The sequence below is a fragment of the Talpa occidentalis genome, unplaced genomic scaffold (assembly GCF_014898055.3).
Source record: "Talpa occidentalis isolate TD23 unplaced genomic scaffold, MPIMG_talOcc4v2.1 talOcc4.5, whole genome shotgun sequence".
Classification (NCBI taxonomy): Eukaryota; Metazoa; Chordata; class Mammalia; order Eulipotyphla; family Talpidae; genus Talpa; species Talpa occidentalis.
In genome coordinates this window covers 50131630-50155391 of record NW_023604861.1, presented here as the reverse complement: position 1 = coordinate 50155391, position 23762 = coordinate 50131630, and the positions used below count along the sequence as shown (strand labels likewise).

At 36.5% G+C, this 23762-nt stretch overlaps 2 protein-coding genes across 6 annotated transcripts in view; one reads left to right on the top strand and one right to left on the bottom strand.

Moving 5' to 3' along the window:
* Positions 1-15256, bottom strand: part of BRCA2 (BRCA2 DNA repair associated) — a 60322-nt gene extending 45066 nt beyond the window's left edge. For both annotated transcript variants that reach the window (XM_037527143.2, XM_054701908.1), the window contains exons 1-9: positions 15091-15256; positions 14262-14352; positions 11485-11727; positions 6546-6654; positions 5832-5881; positions 5700-5740; positions 5395-5506; positions 371-420; positions 49-160 (exon numbers count right to left, since the gene is read on the bottom strand). In XM_037527143.2, coding sequence (XP_037383040.1) covers positions 49-160; positions 371-420; positions 5395-5506; positions 5700-5740; positions 5832-5881; positions 6546-6654; positions 11485-11727; positions 14262-14328 — 784 coding nt within the window. In that variant the 5' untranslated portion in view covers positions 14329-14352; positions 15091-15256. The remainder of the gene's footprint in view (positions 1-48; positions 161-370; positions 421-5394; positions 5507-5699; positions 5741-5831; positions 5882-6545; positions 6655-11484; positions 11728-14261; positions 14353-15090) is intronic.
* Positions 15257-15318: 62 nt separating this feature from the next.
* Positions 15319-23465, top strand: ZAR1L (zygote arrest 1 like). 4 transcript variants are annotated; one of them, XM_037527142.2, is made up of 6 exons: positions 15319-15443; positions 17099-17159; positions 17485-18298; positions 18806-18898; positions 20406-20480; positions 23087-23465. In XM_037527142.2, exons 3-6 carry the CDS (start codon positions 17648-17650, stop codon positions 23234-23236), a joined length of 969 nt encoding a protein of 322 aa, XP_037383039.1. In that variant the 5' UTR covers positions 15319-15443; positions 17099-17159; positions 17485-17647; the 3' UTR covers positions 23237-23465. The 4 variants fall into 4 exon arrangements, with proteins under 4 accessions (XP_037383039.1, XP_037383038.1, XP_037383036.1 ...); XM_037527141.2 differs by having other exon boundaries at positions 15319-15551; XM_037527139.2 differs by having other exon boundaries at positions 15319-15747.
* Positions 23466-23762: the final 297 nt, after the last annotated feature.

The following is a 23762-nucleotide window of genomic DNA, read 5'->3' as shown; positions in this document are numbered from 1 at the left end:
TCATAATGTCAGTTAAAAACAGTATTTCAACAAAACAGAAAGACTTACCATGACTTTTAGATTCTCTTTGAATTTTATTTTCATTATCTGGCCCAGAAGCAATAATCCTATCATTTTTCTTCAGACTTTCATCATGGTTAGAAAAATAGCTTTTCAAAATCTGCAAAAGTATATGCGCATAATGTATTCTTGACAAAGACAACAAAGTTTCATAGAAGTCAAACAAAATCACCTAGAAACAGGTTTAGAGAGTTTTTCAAAGGCTTAGATAAATCATAAATTAAGGAATGAGAAATGTAAAATAATTCTCAAAGCATTCTAAAGTTATAAGCAATTGCAACAGCATAATCAATTTGCCATATTTACTTACAGCAGTAGCATCACTAGGAAACACAGTTGCAGATCCTTCCTCATCTCTGGCTGTAAAAAATATATTCAATTTACACTGTATTGTAGATCATATATTAAAACTAATGCAAAAAGTGTAATTTTTTGGTCAAACATCAAAAGTCATATGTTATTGGTTTCAATGACACATTTGAAACAAATTTTTTAACCAAAGTACGGTAATTAGAAAGATGAATCAACATAATGAGCAAGCTATACTCATTTCTTCAATATCATTTTAAGAAAGTATGGTTTAGTGATCCTGATTTTAAGGTAATAATATCCACAAAGACTTGAAAAATCAAACGCAGCTGTGAGGTTGATTTAAGAGCTAAACCAGGTAAACCTTAGCATGTATTTAGACAACAATAAAGTCTATAGGCATATAATATGTTAAATGCATCTTACTTTTCAATATGCTTGTACCTGTTATCATTTTATATAAACAAAAAAAGGAAGCTAAATTCCCAGATTAAAAGGAATATAAACAGAATTGAATGTGCTTTCACTAGAACACACTAAATGGAAAAAACATCCTAGCTTGAGTATAAATTAATTTGAATTTTAGCTCTGATTACAACCCAGAGTACATATATTTTATGACTCTACACATACATGTGAAAATACATACAAATACACACACAAATATAAGAAAAACAAAAGTTTATTCATAAAACAAGCTTTGCTATGTATAGGGTTGCCAGATAAAATATGGGGTGCTCTGTTAAATCTGAATTTCAGATAAACAATGAATAATTTTTGAGTATAAATTTCACAACTATTAATGGGTTATGATTTGCAACTTGAGAAACACTGATTTAGCGCATTATGTTCCCCTCTCCCAAAAAACAAAACTGTTGTTGGTGAATATTTACTTTTTCCTCCATTATTATCACATATTTATTGCCTTCCCCATAAATTATGAAGGATCTATTTGGATGCACTTTCAAATACTTGTTCACGCTGTGTTTTATCACATTTATTTATAATCATTTCTTTATTTTATTATTATTTTTTTAAAGATTTATTTATTTATACAAGAACTGGGGTACAGTCCGAGGCGCGGGAGGGTGAGAGAATTCACTGAAGACAGAGCAGGGAGAAAAACAAGCAGACAGACTGAAGACACTGCTGAGGGGGGCAGCGGTGGTCTGCTACACCATGTGGGTTTCTCCCCAGCTGGCCAGAAATCGAACCCGCACTGTAGAGGCTGCAGACAGCTGCACAGCGAGGTGCTCAACCCGCTGCACCACCGGGGAGGCCCTAATCATTTCTTTATATTTAGATTGTTACTGTAATCTTAGAAAATTGAAAAAGGTCACTGTTTTCTTAAATACTAATTAAAAAATCTCAGCTACTGGGCCTCCCCTGGTGGCAGAGCGGTTGAGTGCTGGGTTGCGAGGCTGCCCGTAGACTCTGCAGCGCCAGTTCCATACCCAGCCATCGGCAAGGGTCCCACAAAAAAAAAAAAATCTCAGCTACTAAGATTTTAAGTTGTGTGTTTTACAACAGGAAATATTCTCAATCCTGATAAGTTTATGAATTATTAATTTATTCATTGACTCATATATTTAAACATTCTAAATGTCTAAAGAATACTAGTTGTATATTTAAAATACATTCATTTCCATGAAGACTGGTTGACTACCGACTATGTGCCAAGAAACTATGGTGAGCCTGCAGAGCTTGGAGTCAAATGGATGGGTAAATTAAACATTTCAGATAATCACACAGTATAATTACAATTATGAAATTTATGACCTCAATTCAGTACTAGCGGCAACTAGTACTGTAGAACAAATTTAGGTAGAGAGAAGTTTAATTATGCCTCATGTATCAAAATGACCAGTTAAAATTCACTACTACACCAAATACTAGCTTTTAAAAGCTTACATACATGTATAGGAAAATGGCTATTCTAGATTGGCACAGTAATAAAACATGAAGTTTGTCCAGAATACCATTTGATATACTTTTGATATATCCAAATCTACACTAAATAGAATAAAATCATCCTTGTAGGGGAAACCACGGTGGGATCAGAGCAGGATCCTTGCTTTGCTCCTGAGAGGATCATCCAACAGTTTTAACAGAGGGATACTACACTCAGAGTCCCATGGTTTAGGGAAAAACTGGTATATACCTGAGACACTGGAGATCAAAACAGATTGAGAGAGAAGAAACACAAAAGAAAAATAGGTTTCACTCAATAGGAGGTGGAAGGAGTGAAAGGCCAGAGGCTGAGGTCCAGGATGGGAGAATATATCAGCAGGCTACCACTTCAGCCAGAAGACCTGGGGAGGGTAGAGTAAAATGGTATGGTGGCACACACCCCTGACTAAGGGAATGTAGGCAAACTATCTTACCTATCCTTCTCAACTATCCAAAAACATGGAGAAGAGAGTACTTCCATGTGTATTAGGTCAACATTACTCTGCTATCAAAAGCAGATAGGGACATCACCAAAACAACAACAACAAAAACACAAAAAACAAAACCCTATGAACACAGATGCAAAAATCCTCAAAAAATCCTTAGCAAACTAATTCTACAACATATTAAAGTGATCATACATCATGACTAAGTGGGACTTAGTCTAATGATGCAAGGCTAGCTCTAGATAAGCAAATCAATCAATGTAATTCACCATACCAACAAAAAGAAAGATAAAAATCATATGATTATATCGATAGATGCAGAGAAAGTATTTGACAAGATTCAGGCCCTGTTTATGATTTAAAAAACTCTCCAGAAAAATAAGGCGATCAATGAACTAGAAAGAAAACAAACCTATTTACAGTCAAATCAAAAAGAATTAAATACCTAGGAATAAATTTAACAAAGAAAGTGAAAAGTGAAAGACCTGTACAATGAAAACTGTAAGGCACTGTCAAAAGAAATAGCAGACACAAAAAATGGAAAGATAATACCAGTTCTTGGATTGGAAAATAACATCGTTAAAATGGCCATCTTGCTCAAAGCAAGATATAGATTCAATGCAACCCCTAGGAAATCTTCAATGGCATTCTTCAAAGACAGAGAACATACATGACTGAAATTTACATGAACAAGAAAGGGCCCCAGATAGACAAAGAAATCCTGCCAAAAAGAACCAATGTACAATATACTCAGACCTCAAATAATACCACAAAGCTCTAGTAATCAAAATAGGATGGCAGTGAAATAAAAATAGCCACACAGTTCAATGAAATAGAATTCAGAGCCAAGAAATAGGCCCATACTTACACGGACCTTACAGTTAATGTACAACAAAGGAGCCAAAGCATACAATGGAAAAAGGAAAATATCTTTAAGAAATGATGTTCAGAAAAGTGGATAATCATATTCAAAAGAATGAAACTAAACCATTCTTTCACACTATCCACAAAAAATTAACTCAAAATGTATTAGAGATTTGGATATATGATCTGAAACCATGAAAGACATAGAAGTAAGCATAGACAAATCATTTAAAACACTGACTTCAGAGATGTCTTTGGGGACTTGACTTCAATGGCAAGGGAAATAAAAAGCAAAGATAAATAAATAGGACTATATTAAATTAAAAAGCTTCTGCACAGCAAAAGAAACTACCATTAAAACAAAAAGACATCCTACTGAATGGAATGAAATATTCATACATTATATATTTGACAAGGAGCTCATATCCAAGAGCTACAAAGAGTTCATAGAACTCAACAAAAAGAAAAAAAAAAACCTAAACAAAAATAGGTGACGAGCTAAACAGACTTCTCCAAAGACATAGATGGCCAACAGGCACATGAGAAAAAGCTCATCATGTTTCCTTTGCTACTTGGGCCCAGCAGAATGGTTGCTGCAAAGGGTGGTGAGAAAGGCTATTTTGTCCTCAACTAGGTAGTGACCAGAAAAAAAACACCATAATCAATTCAGAAGCATATCCATGGAGTGTTCAAGAAGCATGCCCCTCAAGCACTAAGTTGTGGAAATTTGCAATGAAGGAAATGGGCACTCCAGATGTGCACACTGACATTAGGATCAATAAAGCTGTCCAGGCAAAAGGAATAAGGAACAGTTCATACTGTATCCATGTGTGTTGTCCTATCATCATACCAAATGCAAATCAAAACCATGACATACCACCTCACATCTGTGAGAATGGCCCATATAAAAAAAGACCAGAAACAACAAGTGCTGTTGGTGATATGAAGAAAAAGGAACCCATATACACTAGTGATGGGAATGCAGACTGGTCTTGCTTCTGTGGAAAATAATACAGAGGTTTCTCAAGGTATTAAAAATAAAGATCTGTATGATCCAGCAATTCTACTTCTAAGTATCTACCCAAAGAATGCAAAAACACAAATTTTAAAGGGATATGTGCACTCCTGTGTTTACTGCAACACTATTTAGGCAAACTATGGAAAGAACCTAAGTACCTAAGGACAGATGAGTGGATTAAGAAGGTATGACAGATACACACAATGTTGTACTACTACTCAGTGACATTAAAAAAAATTAAATCTTGATATTTGTGACAACATGGTGGGGATCTGAGGGGTATATGCCAAGTGGAAATAAGTCAGAATAATAAAGACACATACCAGATTATTATATGTGGAGTAAAGAGAAACCAAACAAAGCAGACAAAACCAATCCAAATAAACCCTAGAAATCTGACTGTACAACTGAGGCTGCTAGAAGGGAAGCAAAAGGGGCATGAGGTACAATGAACTATAGTAGAGCATTATGGGAGCTTTTCTTGGTAGGTATGCTTGTTTGGTAAGATACAACTGAGGAAATGTGAACCTGTACATTTAAATCATGTATAGTGTTGTAAGTCAGTGTTATTACGTCAATAATACAAAAAAAAAAATCATCCTTAATTGCTCACATATTTATCAAAGACAGTATTACCTAATTTGCAATTATCTTTTCCTATTTAATAGAAGCATGAAAGACAATAATTTTTCTGTGTCCTCTACACTCTTATGTTAAATATATATAGTATTCATTTTCAAGTATTACCTATAAGCACAGTAGAGGTAAGGGTTGGTGGTGTGGCTAAAGAACTTGACCAAGACATATCAGGATCCACCTCAGCTCCTAGACTTTCAGAAATACGTTTTATTGTTTGACCCTGGAGATTAAAAAAAATAATAATAAGTTTATTTCACAGAAATGCATTGAGGATTAAGAATTTTTTTTCACCCTTTTTTTTTTTCATTTATCATTCATTTGCCTGAGACGGTAGGTACACATTTGTAAATCTCAGGACAAATTTTTGTCAATAACTCAATTACTAAACAATAAAAACCAGGCAGAATATTTACCTTCATTAGCTTTGGTGTATGAAATAAACTTCCACATAACACTAGGGGTAAAACAAGGGAAAAATTACTAAGTTTTATTTTTAATGAAGTTCTGAGTATTTTAAGAATAAAAAGCCTTATTTTTAATCATACCTGACTTTTCTCTGAGTGGTGTTACATGTGTACACTGCAGAACATCAGGACTAAAACAAAACAAATCCCGCATATTAGTCAAAAGCTAAAAGAAGTGGTAAAAAGAAAAAACCCCTAATTATACTGGGAAAAAAAAAAGGAACACAATTGTTGGTCATATTGTTAGAATTATACTACTTTGTAACATTTTTATAGTAAGTCTTCAAAAAGCAAATATCTCATGAAGAATTAAATAACCACTAAATTATGTTTAAAATGCCCACTGACCTATACTACCAAAATACTAACAATGAAAACCAATGGTACTTCAACAAAAAATTAAAAAAGCCCACTGAAAACAATGCATAAATTACTTACAAATTTCAGCTGCTAGGAACTGTATATTCTGAAATCTAAAATTATGTAAGGTGAATCTATAACATCATATTCTCTGTAGAGATTTCAAATATACATGTTATTTTAAATTGATATTTCAAAGGCATTGCTTTTCATCATTAATACTTTCATTACTTAAAAATTTGAGACTATACAGAAATTTGAGACTATACAGAAAATTTTCTGTACAGAAAATTTTTTAAAAAAGAGGTTGGTTAAAAATAAAAGATCCTTTACCAGGCTTACAGCCAAACATTAGCACAAAAATGAAAGCATTTCTATAACACAATTATTGTATGGAGGAAACTTTAAATCTTTAATGTAATAGTTTCATCATACCTTTCACTAAGACAAGAATTTAGAGCTGGACTGGTAACTTCATTAGCTTGTTCCGTTTTGGCCTTCATTGTGTGATAACTTTTACGCTTGCTATTGGTAATATCCTTTCCTGAAAAGTACAATTCAGTGGGTGATATATATGCAGTATATTATGAATTTTCACTGTCTGGAAGTTCTTAAAAACAAAAAGTTTTGTCTAAACGGGAAAGAGAATTTATGGGGAGTTCAGTCTGTTGATTCCTCTAAAAAAGGGATGTCTGTCCCCATTCAACAACCATATTCAGCATATCCTATACATAAGACACTTTGGGTAATGCAACTTATGATAGCCCTTTAACCTCAAAGAATTCATAAAATAGTGGGGGAAATTTTTTGAAATGTATACAAGTGGAATACAAAGTAGCATGTGATATGTGCTGTTATTAAGTCACACACCATAGTATGGTATCATGGAGGGTAAAAATAAAGGAAAAGGCATTCACTGAAAACTTACTAAGGTATTGAATCTGATCATATCACACTTCTGTTGAAAACATTTCAAGATCTTATTCTCAAGATCAAGACCCATAACAAAACCCCACAATAACAAGATCTTACATGATCTTACTTTTTAATTTCTACATTCTTTCACACACTATTTTTTAGCCATAGCCAAATCATTTGCATATCCTAAAAGAATGCTCTTTCACATCTAGGTCTTTGTACAAGCTTTCTTTTTTATTTCTCTCAGTATTGAACATCCTCTGAAATTATGTTCCATTTTGAAATTAACTTCTCTAGGAATCTTTAGTGGACTTTAAGGTGAGAGTGACTGCCCTTCCTCTTTCCCACAGAGTTTATCATAAACTATTCCTGTTTCCCCTATTATTAGACTGAACTCCCTGAGATGAGGATCTTGTCGTATTTATATTGTATCCTTCAACAACTACAATAATGTCCATTATTGGCTGAATCAGTAATGGAAAAGTAGGTTCTATTTAGCAATGCATGAAACTTCTGTTTTTATTGAACAATTTAATTTCTAGACAATAATGCTCAGACCAGGTTTCTAGAGCTGTAAGAGACTCAATCAAATCTAATTTATAGTTTTCTACATTCCTATCTTCTATATCACAATTTGGCATTCAAATTACTTATTATTACTCTTCAAAAGTTGCCTTTAAAGAGTTGCTTTAATTGACTATAACGCTTAAGAGAAATTGTGGGGGGGGGGAAGTGGAGGGAAGATGGGGAATAAGTTGAATCAATGTTAGTAAAATTATTTGTAGCAATGTAATACACAACATTGTATCTTCATTTCTCAAGTCATAAGCAGACATACCACTAGTAAGTCAAATATATGTGTAACTTAAAAACCCCACTCCAAAACATCCAAGTCTCCAAAGAGACTTTTAGTTAAAAACTAAAAAGTAGCTAAAATTTTTGTAAATTTCACTTTTCCTCTCTTTACTTTTTACAAAAATCCTAATCACACACAAACAGGATATAGTAAAATAAACCCAATGATGAAATACAACAACACACATATTAGAAAGGCTAAAAATCCAGGAAATGCAAAATGGCATACCTACTTTGGAAGGTTTGAAGATTATAAAACTAAACATACCCTACCTATAATCAAGTAATTGTGCTCCTTTGTTTTTACCCAAATGGGCTGAAAACTTATGTCCACACAACAACCAGCATAACATGTTTACAGCAAATTTATTCACAACTGCCCAAACTTTGAAGCATCTAAGATGTCCTTCAATAGGGGAATGGATAAACTGGTACATTCATACAATACAGCATTATGCAGTGATTAAAAAAAAGACCTGAAGGTATGTAATATTGCTAAATGAAAAAAATTGCTCTGAAAAGTGTTAATTTCAACTATATGGCATTCTAGAAAAGACAAAAACTATAGCAAGCAAAAAGATCAATGGTTGCCTAGGATTGGAGGGTAGGGAGTTGGAGGATGGGATTTTCAGGACATTGAAACTATTCGCTGAAAGTATGATACTGTAATGGTAAATATATAACATAGTTATCAAAAATCCACAAAACTGTACAAACAATGACTCTAGTGTAAACAAAGGACTTTGGTTTAAATAACATTATCAGTAGTAGTTTAGCAAAGAAATAGAACTGCAAAAAGTAAAAAGAACCAAGCAAAAACAAGTCATACCCTAATAAACATTTCCCAAATAATGTGACCATCTCATAAATAAGCTGAAAAATGGTAAAATAAATTATATGATTTTATGAAAAAGGATGAACTTTTGAGCAGCAGAATAGCACATTTCCTCATGGAAATTTAGGAGTAATTCTTTTAATGTATTCATTAGATGCCAGAACACAACAGAGCAGGTTAAAAAAAGTTTTAGTATTACTTTTACATTTCAATGCTGAACTTAAAAGCAAAAACAGGAGACTATAGTTAACAGAATAATTTATGCACTATAACCTTAAAAAAATTGAAACTCTTCTGCAAGGAGTCCAGAGTGGCCTTATTCACTCATTTCTATTTTACCTGGCTATAGACAGACCACTTCTAACAGGTTACCATTAGAATAAAATCACTGTCTCTAGTTATGCCTGTCAAGGTTTTTGCAGGCTGGTTTACACCACTTTTCCTGAACACACTAAGACAAATGGCTGCTTCCTTTACTATGCCCACAACACAGTGCTTTGTACATGCTTCTATTATAACGTATATCACACCAATATATTTACTTACATATTTTCTGCCATATAATTTGAGGTCCTAGAGGTCAAAGTCCATATTATTCATGTTTGTATCCTTAATGCCTAGCAACTTGCCAGCTGCAATATTTGTTCGACAGATGATTGCCTTTTCTGTGTTCTCATCTACATTTCATTTGCTAAATATACCCTAAAGCTCCATCATAGGCCTGATCAATTATCTCACTTTATGTGATGACTTTTTCTCTTTGCAATCAGTTGATTCCTTTAGTATCAGTCATACATTCCCCAAAACCTTCAGGAATCTCTACCTTAATATCACATTCCTGTCCTCAAACTGTAGTCCAACTTTTTCTCACCCCTTCAAACCTTTTCCCAAACTTGTTTTTTCCACCAGTGTCAAAAATTTCTGTGAATGTCACCACTATATTCTCAGTCATGCTCTAAACCTGTGATTTGAGCCTTCCTTTTGAATTTTCCATACTAGGGTATTGCACGGTCCTGTAGCTTCTACCTCCCATATCCACTCTCACTACCATTACTCTAACTTGGTACTTGCCTCCATCACCTGGAACATTACATGTCAATTGATTCAGCTACCTCCAGTCTTCTCTTTTCATAATAAATACCCAATTAATTTGAATTATACATTTGAGGGCTTCATTTCCAGCGAGTCTAACAGATTCAGAAGAGTGCCTGGAACTACCTCTTTCAACCAGAGCTTCAAGAGATTCTGATGGTTCAAACACCACATTCTGAAAAACATTATCTCCAAAGACTGCTACCAGATAATTGTTTTCTAAAGCAAAATATTCATTTGATTCTACAAATATTTACTCAATACTCACTACATAGGCCACTTGGTATTTAAAAACATACAAGAAAATCTTTGCCCATTATCCATATTCCCTTTATATGTGCATTTTCTAGTACCATGAATTTGCTCTCTCATTAACACTTGGTGTATAATAAGTGCTTGTGCAGGTCTCCTTCATTAGAAACTAAACAAATGCGACAGGGAATACTTTCTTGAAGTAGAGAGATAAGTCAAGAGCTGATACATGATATAAATTAGCTAGACAGAAAGGTAGGAAGAACTTTTTGGGGGCAGAGAAAACAATGTGTAAAGAGTCACAGTATGGTGGTTTCAATAAACTAAAAGAAAGTCAGTATGAATGAATGGCAAATTTGAGAGTGGGTGGGAGGGGGATTATGGCAACATTTCTGTACACTATCACAAAGGACAGAGTGCCAATATTTCCAATTAATCATGTAGCACAAATAATCATATTACAATATAATAATTATGTGCAATAATTCATATTATGTTCAGTCATTCACATATTTGTTACTTGCTTGATTTAAGTATAACATAGCCTCCCTGTTTTAGGAGTATTACTCTCTAGTAAGGGGACTTAATAATACACAGTTAAAGTGTAATTTAAGGTTGAATGTGGTTCATGCCAAAAGAAGAGTACAAAATGCACAACAGGAGTTGAGAAAAAAAAAGCATAGATAGTTTTTGGGAGAGTTAGGGAATGATTAATTTGAATTTAACCTTGAAGGACAGGTATTGATTCAGAAATCTGAAGATGGAATAGAGTGATGATGTTCTAGGCAGAGGAAAAAACATGAGGAAGAACAAGTAGTTTATAGAGAAAACAGCAATTCAGATTGTTTAGAGTGTTGTGTGTCTGAAAGAGACCAATAAACAACCTAAGTCTAAAAAGTGCAGATTAGAGGTAGGCATTGAATGCCAGGCTAAAGAAATTTTATTTGGGGGCCTCCCTGGTGGCACAGGCGGTTGAGCACAGGGCTGTGAAGCTGAGCACAGTGCTGTGAAGCTGTCCACAACCTCTGCAGTGCTGGTTCAATCCCTACAGGCCTTGGAGCATCCTACACAGCAAGCAGACCCCTCCTGCCTCGCCCGTTGCTCCCCTCAGCAGTGCATTTCGTCAGTCTGCCTGTTCTGTTCCCCGCTCTGTCTCTGGTGAATCCTCTCACCCTCCCGTGTATCTGGCCTGTACCCCAGTTCTTGTATAAAATAAATCTTTTAAAAAAATTTATTTGATAGGTTGTTGATCAGAGAAATCATCTGCAGGTTTGATCATGCTACTTTTGCTTCGCATCTTTAATTATCTCCCTTTTGCCCTTAATATGATTTATAAGGTCCTTTATAACCTGGTCTCATTCACTTTTGCTAATGTCAATTTCTAGTTTGTTTTTATCTAATGTACCATATCATATAACTTACCCAAGTCTAATCTGTATTTATCTAATTCTTTTGAAGGAGAGTGGTATAGTGGCAGATTTAGACCTTGTTCTTTGAATATGATTGGAGTTGAAGCCAACTGATAAGGTTTCCTTTGTGGTGTTTTAAATAGGCTTGGTTCATAACCGCTGATTTTATATTCAGATTCTTCTACAGGTTGAGAATTATAGGAAGGAGCTTCTGAAGAAAGTTCTTCAAACCAGTTAAGACTTATTGGTCCTAAATCTGTAAGAAAAATAAAAGTTACAACTTGGTATTAATCAGTGACACAGAAAATATCACAAACCAGTAAAGATCGCAATAGAGAAAAGGATACTTGAGATATTGACCATGGATAACTTGTTAAGGCATATTAATTAAACAAGATCATTAATCTCTTCTTTTATGAATCTGTAGTAAGGTATAGTAAGGTACAACAAGAGTTCACAAAAGCTATAAGGAGAGAGCTTTAGCTATATTAGCTCTTCCAAAGCTTTCTATTTTAACTTCAGGATTCAGAAACAAAAATTATAATAAGAATGCATTCTATAGTTACAATACAAATGATTATTATAAAGACTATATAAGTGCATGTGAGAAATCTAGAGGTAACAGGAACACATGGGCTCACAAAAATAGAGTAAAAAGGTTCTCTGTTGTAGAGAACTGACAAAATTTCTCTTAAGACCTACCCACCCTTAAAGTAGTAGTTCTCAACATAAATGTACTCTGAGGACCATTTTAGGGGATGATTTCCCTAAGACCTTTTCAGGAGGTCCATAGGTCAAAAGTAAGGTTATTAACCTGTGTTTTACACAATGTTGATATTTTTACCATTGATGAGTGAAAATGATATCTCTGCATGAATCAGGGCAGTGGCAACAAATTATACTAACAGTTATTGTATTCTTCATTACTATGCACTTGTGAAGGAAAAAAGTCCATTTAAGAATGTTCTTGATGTAGCAGTAAAAAATCAGTTTATTAAAGCTCAACCCTTGAACATATTTATTTTTTTAATACTCTTCATGAGACAACAGAAAGCAGGCAAAAAGCATTTCTGCATATTTAAGTGCAGTTGTCTAGAAAAACACTTATATGATGAGCTGTGCACTGAATAAGCACTTTTTTTTTCATGTGACTCCAGTTTTACTAGAAAGAATGACTGAAAAAGCAAGTCATTCTCAGTGGGGTAATTTGATACTTTTCTCAAAAATGAATGAAGTGAGCCTGTTAGTGCAGGGAAACAAACAGTTTGTTGCCAGATGAAATATGAGTTTTCAAATGAGGATTATAGTTTTGTTAAAGTTTATCAAAGTCTGTGAGCTTGATGCCGTCCTAATCTTAAAACTTCTGATGAGGTCAATGAATATTAATGAATGTGATTTTTATTATTTAGTGCAATGTTTCAATATATGAAATATCTGTGTGATTGAGAACACTAATATTTTCCAAATAGTCACTGCATTATGCTACAATATGGATAGAAGATGTAAAGTGCAAAGAAGCCTAGTAGAATTTAACGTAATAAAAGTATGAAAAGTTCATTATTGGTTTAAGATTCCACATTATATATCTTTTAATAAACTATCCAAAGTTGGTATTTTTACCTTTATCTTTAAAAAATTTTATCTTTAAGTACTGGCGTTGTATCAAACAAAAATACCCACAGTTAACTAAAGACTGTCAAAATATTCCTTTTTCCAACTACACTGCTGTGTAAGGCTGGATTTTCTTTATATGTATTTACCAAAACATACAGCACCAGAGTAAATTCAGAAATACTTATGTGAATCCAGCTACCTTCTACTAAGCCAAACATTAAAGAGACTGCAAAATTGTAAATGCCTTTTCTCACTATTTTTTTCTGGACAACATGGTAATTTTGAATAAAAATGCTATTCATATCAATAAATAATACAATGAGTTTATTTTTGTAATTTTTTTAAAGATTTATTTATGCATACAAGAACTGGGGTACAGGCCAGAGGTGTGGGGGGGGTGAGAAGACTCACTAGAGACAGAGTGGGGAGCAGAACAGGCAGACCGACTGAAATTCACTGCTGAGGGGAACAGCAGGCCAGCCAGGAGAGGTCTGCTGTGCCATGTGGGTAGCTCCCTGGCTGGGGATTGAACGCGTGCTTTGGTGGCTGCAGACAGCTTCATAGGCTGCGTTTTAACCCCTTGTGTCACCAGGGATGCTCTTCGTAATTTTTAACGCAATAGATGTCTCTATTCTAATATGGTAATCTACATAAACGAAAGTTGTTTGAGGTCCTGAATTATTTTTTAAGAGCGTAAGGAGCACAGAGACCAGAAAGCTTGGTAACTTCTGTTATAAAGTAACATTTTCAAATGATTCTGATTTGCCAGGAGTTCTACCCTTTAAAAACAATTCTCCCTACTGCTACCTGAGCCAGTTCCAATGTGTCCACCAGGGGGTGTTCTGTACTTACCATTGACCTATCTACAAGTGCCCCCCACCTTTTTTTTTTTTTTTTTTTTTTTTTTGGTGGGACCCTCGCCAGTGGCTGGGGAAGCAAAGGGCGCTGCAGAGGGTGTGGGCAGCCTCGCAGCCCAGCGCGCAACCGGGGCGCCACCAGCAGAGGCCCGCCCCTTTTCTTAATTTAAGATCCCATAAAGAACAATTTACAGTGTAAACAAAAACGTGAAATATTGGATTTTTTGCAGCAAGTGCGCATATTTTCACATTCTGAAAACATTTTCTTAATGTAATTGAAAACATTTTCTTAATGTAATTTATAGAAAACCGTCAATACCTGCTTCACTGCAACGCGTCTTAAAAATTTCATAAAAAATTGGCTTCTCTTTGCATCCAACAGACATTTTTATCTACGCTGTCACTCCAATCTGCAAAAGAGAAGACCAAAATACACTTCACAGGGATGCAGTCTGTCCTTGTTAGGTGAGTTATGTTAAAATCGGAAGTGGGTAAATTTGTCTTAAGTTACATTGTCCATTTACCTCGGGGAAGAACTATAAACGAACGTACTACAATGACGGAAACATTGTCTTTGTTGCCCAGCACAGTAGCTACTAGTCACGGTCAGCATTTGAAATGTGTCTAGTGTGACTCATGAACAGACTTTTAAATATTATTTGCCTATAATTAGTTACGCAGTCAATTAGCGAGGGCTATTAGAGATAAAAACTGTTGGACAAGAACAAATCAGTACACTTTCATCCTCATTACACTGCAATCACCTGAGGATAATTTGTAAGGCAGATGCAGGGTGCCAGGAACTGTAAAACATTTCCCGAAACAGCAATATTCCGTTAAAGAAACTTTGTTTCCAATGAAGTAAATTTCAATTGGGGTATCTGGGTCAGCTGGGAATCAAACCCAGAGAGACTCGCGGGGCCCAAAGTTGGGGAAAGCAGTCCCAGTAAAGGGGCGGGGTTCGAATTTGCTCTGCAGAAGAGCCGATTCTTCCATTTGCGGGGCCGGTTCTTTCTCCCCCTCAACTTCGGGATGGCAGAGACCTACCTGGGCAAGAAACCCCGGCTCCCACCCCGGGTACGAAGGACGCTACCCCGCCGCCGGGGCCCGCGGGAGACAGGCCCGTCTCCACCCCAGCCAACACTAACCGCCTCCTGAGGCGCAGCTCTTTTTGGCCACAGTGGGCTGACAAAAACCTCGTCCACACTTAAATCAGAAACCCGACTCTCCGACTTCTTCCTGACAAGGCGCCCATCCCAGCCGCTTCGCTTCCGCCGACCTTGTTTCAGGCGTTCGCGCCAAAAGCCCGCTCGCTCTCGGGCGCGTCCTGAGATGACGTCATGACGCGGCACGTAGCGCGCGCGCCACCCGGAAGTCGTCGCGCCTCCACCGCCGCGCCGGTGCCGCTGCCGCTAACGCCATGGTTTTGTGGGGCGATTAATTTCTTTTTCGACGACCTTCTCGTGATCTCGGACTGCTGACAGAGGGGGCTGCCATGCTGGTTTCTTTTCTCCTTAAGTCTTGAGCGTACCAGGCCGCGCTGCTTGGACGGACAGCGCCTGTGTACACCCGCAACTCCTTCCCATTTCTCTGAGCTCCACCCTCACTCGTGGGTGACCTCCCCCGGGATACGGCCTGTGGTGTTTGGAAGGCTTTTATTCTAAACTTAGAGCGGGCATCCCTCTAAATGGATTGACCTATGAGTACCCCGAATTGATTGGTTGTGGGTGACTCCCTGCCTGCGTCGTCCTTAGAGAGTGGAAAGGACTGAGATCGGACGGGCTAGCCCCTCCTGTTGCTCTTAGGTAGCTGGTTTTCAAGACCTGAATCTATTTCCCCGCTAAACAATTGAAACAACCTCCAGCAGCGTAGGATGTAGTCACTTTTGCAGGCTTCGGTATTGTCACCCTGTATTGTGCCTACTCCCTAGCTAACCCCTCACCCCGATGCCCTGAAAAAGACAGGAATCTCAACGTGGTGGTTGGTCTGTGACATGCCTCGTATATGGCTTTGAATCTGTTTCATGATATAAAAAAAGAAAGCCTTCAACAGGATTCATAGATGAGAGCTGCTCATGAACCTTGCTTCCAGAAAGCTCTTTCCCCCACAAAAGCCCTTTCAGTGTTTTTTTTTTTTCCAGACAATACAATTTGTGTTTGTATTTATAGAAAACTGTCACTATTAAGGCATGGACTGATTAAAAACATTTATTGAAATAATTCAGATATTTTATGCATTACGTTACACTGACAGCACTATGTTATAATGCCATATTCCTTTCTTTGAATCGATAGTAAGAAAAGTCATTTCCAGTGTTTTTGATGAACCTGTCAGCACCAGAAGGCTCTTCACCAGTAAACAGCAGAAGCGACTTTAGATTAGAAAAAGGGTGGGGCCTCCCTGGTGGCGCAAAGGGTTAAGATGCAAATTATGAGGCTGAGGACAGCCTCTGCAGTACGAGTTGGATCCCCTGGCCAGGGAGCAACCCACATGGCACAGCAGACCCCTCCTGACTTGTCGGGTGCTCCCCTCAGCAGTGTATTTCAGTCAGTCTGCCTGTTCTGTTCCCCACTCTGTCTCTGGTGAATCCTCTCACCCCCCCGCCCCCCACACTTCTAGCCTATACCCCAGCTCTTGTATACATAAATAAATCTTAAAAAAAGAAAAAGGGTGGGTTCCACTTGGTTCCTTAGGCGTCATTATAATTTGATAATCAGCAATCCTTTCCAATACAGATACCAAAGCTTATGCTTGACTAGGTCTATATAGCAAAGAAACACAGGCTTGTGACCCATATTTAATAATAGCTACCATTTACTGAACAATTTTTGAGTTCCGCTTTGTGCTTTATAACCTATATCAAACTTAATCCTATAATAATCTATAAATAAGTTAGAATTGTCAGATGGTGAAAATGAGTCAATCATGTAGTTAAGTAATTTACCTGATAATAAGAAACAGTCTTCAAGTAGGTTTGACTTTTACTACTTAACTATCCCATGACTAAATATACATTTATCTTTTAAAGCAGACCAATTTACTTCCCCCCCCCCCGCCTTTTCTTTGGGGGGAGGGGTCCTCACTATGGATGAACTAATGAGGAATATTGATATGTTATAGACCCCTCTGAAATATATTTTCTGTTTCTATACACAGCTCTCCTGCCCCGCCTCCTCAGCACACACAGACTTTATGCTGCTTGTTCCTGTGCTACCAGGTCTTTATATTCATTAGTATTGTCTTAAAATACTTTCTTCCTAATACTCTTCCAGTTCTGCTGCTCTAGTAATTTACTACTTGTATTCAATTTATTATATGTTTTAAAGAAGGATCTCTAAAATGTAAGTCACTATGGGAACAAATTAAATGCTAATCAAAACATAAGTGTGAGTAAGAAGTCAGAAATGAAAAACAGCTTAGGAAAAATGATTCAGGAAGAGTGGAATAATGAAACGTGTTTCTTGAATAGAGAGGGAAAAGCAATTAGGAATCACGTGGTAATTGAACTTCTGTAAATAGATCTCCTCCCTCTTTCAATTAAGGTAATAAGTGACAGCTCCCAACTGAACCTGAAATAAATGCAGCAGCTTAGGGATGAATCTGAACCAAACTTGATCACGAGAAAGAAGGGGCCGATGAGAGAAAAAGGCAAATCCTGGACAGGACACTGGAATTTTGCCCTGTGCTTGGTCACGAGGTGAGTAGATGGAGCGCATTATACGTGTTCCCTATGGTTTGTACCAGGGATATGGGAACACAATGGCATTGGGCCAGCCTGGACATTCTGAGCACAAACACCCCGACTGGAGGCAAAACACTGGTCCTCCAACTTTTCTGGCCAGGCCAGGGCTGTTGGTGCCTGCGAATGCCTCTGACTACTGCATGGACCCTTACAAGAGGGCACAGCTTAAGGCTGTTCTGTCCCAGATGAACCCCAGCCTTAGCCTTCGACTGTGCAAAGTTAATACTAAGGAAATGGGTGTGCAGGTGAGCCCTCGGGTGGAAAAGGCAGTGCAGTGCTCCCTGGGGCCTCGTACCTTGCGCAGCCGCTCTGTCTGGAGCAGTATGAGCCACAAAACCCCTCTGCCAGCCTGGGGAGTCTATTCGCCATCGATAGGACATGGGAGCTTGATCCGGCTAAGGAAGGATGGGAAAGACAAGGAGAAGATGCTTTCCACTCCGGAGGAAGCCAGGCAACTGCAGTCAGCACAAACACCAAAGCTGGAGGAGGACAAGTGGGAGAAACTCCAGCAGCAGGATGACTTGAGGGAGGAAGATGCCTCCAGTCCTCCAGAAAGGAACAGCAAGCAGGCACAGGTGGCCTCAGTCCATCAGCTTGGAAAACCCAACTTCCAGGTGCACTTTCTCTACCTTCTGCTCACTTGTCTGCCAATCCCACTCTTCTGTTTCTCTTTCTGTGGCAACAAGAACAATATCTCTTGCTTCCTTCCTTTGTCTGATGAAAGAGAGGGAATTCTGCAAACCTGTTTTTACATGGATTATGTGCTTTCTAACTTTTGGTAAAAAGCGTGCCAATTCTAAGTCTATAAAAATAAAAGTTTGCAATCATTGCTATTGGAAATGACACGAGGAATGACCTCAAGTCTGAAATATATTTTCAGATTATTGTTTGGGGGAGGTTGAGCTGGTGACATTGTGGAAAACGGACTGGAAAAGTATGAGACAGCAAGAAGAGCCAGAGTAACCCTTGGGAGATGAGATGCTGAACTAATAAAGTAACCTTGAGAATAGCTACAAATAAGTTTTTTTTTTTTTAATAGAGTGACAAGGGAAAAAGATCTGGCTTTTTTTCTCCCAGGATAGTAACTGATACATGCTTTTCCCCTCCACCCCCATTTGCAGTTTTTGGAACCGAAATATGGCTATTTTCACTGTAAAGATTGTAAGACCAGATGGGAGAGTGCTTATGTGTGGTGCATTTCTGGAACTAATAAGGTAAGTAAAAGTGAATGGGACATGGGAGGAGGATGGGGCAGGCACAGATGTGAAATGGAGGAAGATACTTCCTACTGGGATGTAACTGTCTCATTCTTCTAGGCTTCTTCAGTGCAGATACATAATAGATGCTCAGTAAATGTTTGAATTAAACTAAATTGAACTATCCACATGATGACTTGAGCTCCTGGGCCATATCCTGGTATTATATTGTTTGGTAGGTCCATTAGACAAAATGTCAGGCTATTTAGGTGAACTCTTGCTTTCGTTTAAGTTGGGTCTTTCTATAGTGAAGTTTTCATTGGTATTCTTTGAACAAGTTTGGCTCTAGAACATTTCCATGGTTTGTCCACAAGGTGGGGCTAAAAGAGAAATCATTCATTGCGAAGGTTAGCCTGTGAGAAAAAGGTTAAGAAGTCCTCATCCCGCTCCTTAATTTGAGTTATTTTCAGCATATTAAGATTGAGAAAGATTTTTCATTAATTCCTGCATTTCCATGTTTTCCTAAACAACCAGATTCTGGTCATTACTAATTCTCCCTTCATTATGAGAACAGTAAGCTGCGACTGAGCAGCTTCTATGTTCTCTCATTGAGCACTGCCACTGTTACCACCGTCTACATTTGATCTATTTCATTCACATTTACAAGCATTTGAATTTGACTGCCCTGTGCTGTTGCATTTTAGATACTGCTTTTCTGGCTAATGGACTATAGAGGGAAAGGGCAAGGAATCATGCTAATATCTGAAGGAAAATATAACATTTTGGACTAGATCTTGGACCAAATATATTTTTGAAAATAAACCAAATGACTTCTCCTGCCAGAAGAAAAACAACATTCTGAGACACTAGGATTCAAAGAACAATCTCAAGAATTATATTCTGATAGGAATGACAAGACAGTGAAATTTGATGATATAAGCATTGGGCACCTGTGGCATGGGAGTGGCCCAGAAGTAACACAGGAGCAGGGTGGCTAACCCATCAGAGGAAAGACATCATGATGTCTGAGTGGGATTTTAAGGATAAAGAAGAGGCATTCCCAAGTAAGGCTGGCAGATAACGTGTGTAAGAAAATGCACAAAGCCTAGAAACCACATCAATCAGTGGGAAATTACAAGTAGTTTGAAGTTCAAGTGGGGACATACTGAAAATTGAAAAAGTAGGGGATACTAGATAGGCACAGCAGGAGAAAGCCAAGGATTTGGGCCCACATACTGAGTATATTGTAGGAATTCCTTCCCAATAAAGACTTTACTATGTTGAATGGTTTTCAGAATTATAGAAAAAGTAAGCAGCAGTAGTCTCTTGATTTTACAGGTAAGGAAAGTGAGGTTCAAAGAGTAAAAAAAAAAAAAAAAAAAGTGACTGATAACATTAGAGGGCTAAAATCCTCAGGTCAGAGGTTGGGCAAAAGCAAGGTACAAGGTGAGAGAACAGAACTTAAATTTAGAACTGGGAGCCTAGGGTACAATCAACTATATTAAAAAGACAAATTTCTCTTTAGGTTTATTTCAAACAACTCTGTTGTAAATGCCAAAAGAGTTTTAACCCTTATCGAGTAGAAGCGATCCAATGTCAGGTGAGTATAAAGAATACTTCCATCATGTCTAATAAGATTTAATGCTTAATCATGAAGGTTCTCTGGCAAAATGTTATTTGATAAAATTGGATATTTTTATTGCATTGTTAGGTTTTCTGTATGTTTGAAATAATATATTTTAGGAAACATAAATCTGTCTTTTTTTAAGGTCAGGGCTAAGGTTTACACTTAAGTTGTCTTATGTAGTGTGTTTGTGTACGGTATGTGTGTGTGTATTTTCTCTAACACCCTGTGTATAGTTTGGGAACAATATTTAAAAACTTTTACTAAGCTTTAACTATGTGCCAAACTTTGGGCTAAGGGCTTTACATGTATTTTCTCCTGTAATCTAACCTTTGAGATGGGTTTTATTCCCATGTTTCAGACCAAGAAACCAATAAGATGAAGTAACTTTTCAAGGTTAGATTGGTATTAGAGCTGCAGCAGGATTCTATGGGATGTCTCCAATGTCTAGGAAGTCACAGAATTAGATAAGATCTTATCTACAATAGCTTGCAGGAAACCTAACTTTTTCAGAAAAGTGTGACAGATGGTTTTCATAATCAAGAGGTTTTTTTCTTTAAATCTAAAACCTTCACATCATTAAAAATATCCTTTTTTATATTTCTTAGAAACGATGTTTTAAAAACTTGTCTAATGATTGACAAGTTATTTAGACTTACTTTTTTTATAACATTGTCATTATTCAGTTTACTATAATTATTTATTAAATTTGGTTCAAATACTATTACTATTTTTATATTATATTTTTTGCATTCACTTACACTTTAAAAAAATTATTATTCTTTACCCCCTCTCTCATAACCTTGTAAAAATATTATAAGTTGGTCAACCTCCCTTTCCCCATTCTCTTGATAGTTATTCTTCAGTTCTCTTGCTGGTTATCCTAGATTACAACATGATTTTATGGCATTTAAGTACCTACATAAATTGTTCATCTTACCTCCCTTTACAATGCAATAGTATTAGAACACTCTCAACTCCTTATCAGTTCATCCTAATTTATATGCTGCTGCTTTTGTATATTTTAACTTTACACATATTTTAAACTTCAGAAGACATTGTTGTAGTCATTATTCATTTAGCTTTAAGCTATGTATTTATCTTTCTGTTACTATTAGGTCCATTTTGTATCTGGGAGCACTTTCTTTTTGCCTGAGGAATAGATTGTACAATTTCCTGTAGTGCAGGTCTGGAGGAAAGACATTCTATTTTGTCTGAATATTTTTTAAAGATATTTTCTCTGGGGATACAAATTTTAGGTTAGCAGTTGTTCTTCTGCTCTTTCTGGGTCTCACCATTGTTTCTGTGAAGTTGGAAGTTAGTCTTCTTGCATCTGCTTTGATTTCTCACTCTCACACTTTCTCCTGTTCTTAAATCTGTGTTTAAGATATTTCTTTCTGCTTTGTTTTTTAGCAGTTTTAAAATAACACACCTAGTTGTGGTTTCTTTGTATTTATCCTGTTGGGATTCATAGTGTTTCTCGAATTTGTAGCATGCAGATTTTCATCACTTTTGGAAAATTATCAATCATTAACTTTAAAGTACTGCTTCCAGTCCTTTTCTCTTTCAATTGCTCATATTAGACCTTTCATCATATCCTTTATGCTCTATATTTCCTGTGCTGTTGTTTCTCCTTCCATTAGTATTAGTATTATCTACTAACCCATCTCCCATTTCTTAATTATTCTCTTAGATCCTCCACATCTGCTATAACCCATCATAGTCACTGATCTATAATTATTAAAACAGTGCATATGCTAAACACCATGCAATTATCAACAATTTTCTTAAGGATGTATACTGTCCATGAAAGAGTGGAAGGTATAACTGTAGAATAGTGTTTGTAAAATCACATTTAAAACTATAATTTGGAAAATAAAAACGCCCTTTTTTCATAATATAAAAGGCAAAGCTTGATTTTTTTTTCTTTTTCTGGGTATTAGTCATGTGCAGAAAATTGAACTGTGATCATCAATTTCAAAGATTGGCAAGGTTGGGAAGTTGAATAAGGGCAGTTTACCAGTGTCCATGGAGTGTGATTTTTAATGATCAGAATTCAGAATGGGATGCTGGTTAAAAACACTTTTAAATTCTAATAAATATTGTACATGTCCAGGAAAAAAAAATTCAACTACCTCTAGCACACCCCTCCCTGATAGTTGCAACAACCAAAAATCTCTCTAGACATAGCCAAATATCTCTAGTGAGTAAAATACTCCTGGTTGAGGATCACTAGTCTAGTAATTTTAAATGTCCAAGTCTAGATTATCAAATCACTGAAAACTCATCAACTACTTCTCATACCCACTTGGCTACCTATGTAAAAACTTACAGTGAAGACACTCTACAAACTCCTTAACTTTTAATTTTTTTCTCTTGTTATCTTCTCTATTAGCTCCATATCTGAACATTTATCTTTGATGTTTATTATGTTTGAATGACTTAGTTTTGGTCTTATTGGATTCAAAGGAGGTTGAAGATATTGGGGATGGAGTGGTGGGGAGAAGAGTTTTTATTTGAGGATTACATTTGACATACTATTTGATCATTTAGTGTCTAAATTCTTTTCTTGTTTTTCAAAGACCTGTTCAAAGTCTCCTTGTTCCTGTCCTCAGAAGAAAAGACATACTGATCTGAGAAGACCTCATCGACAGGAATTGTGTGGTCGCTGCAAAGACAAGAAATTCTCCTGTGGCAATATTTATAGCTTTAAATACAGCAAATCATTATGACTTGTACAGGACACCCGAACTACTTTGGTACCTACTGTGCTATTTAACTTTTTTCAAATTAGCTCTCACCTGGTATTAAAACATGGATTAAGCTTTTGTACTTTTTGTAGTTTGTAAAACAATTGTACCATATGAATAGAATAAAATAAATGCATGTAAAATATAGCATGAAGGCACATTAATTGGTGATGTCAGGATAAAACATCAATATAGCATGGGAATTGGTAGATACTGTCACTTATATGAAAGAACAGTAATCATTCATTTCACAAACTTTTATAAGTGGGTGTTCTAAGCACTGAGAATATAAATAATGAAGAGGCAGGTCTTTGCCCTTCAATATACATAATTATAGCAAATACTTAATTATGTCCTTAGTATGTGCCAGATATTGCTGTAACTCATCACAGCAGCCATGTTAACTAGAAACTATTATAACCTTCTTAATGAGGACAGTGAGTCCCCACAGAGAAGTCATAAAGCAGAATTTAGATTTAAATGTAGGTAGTCTAGGACTTGATCCATG

Bases quoted from the DNA above. Each gene is read 5' to 3' on its own strand.
- ZAR1L (XM_037527142.2), top strand. From the start codon at position 17,648: ATGGAGCGCATTATACGTGTTCCCTATGGTTTGTACCAGGGATATGGG. The intron at 18,299-18,805 runs GTGCACTTTCTC...CCCCATTTGCAG, and splicing joins TTGGAAAACCCAACTTCCAG to TTTTTGGAACCGAAATATGG. The intron at 20,481-23,086 runs GTGAGTATAAAG...TGTTTTTCAAAG, and splicing joins TAGAAGCGATCCAATGTCAG to ACCTGTTCAAAGTCTCCTTG.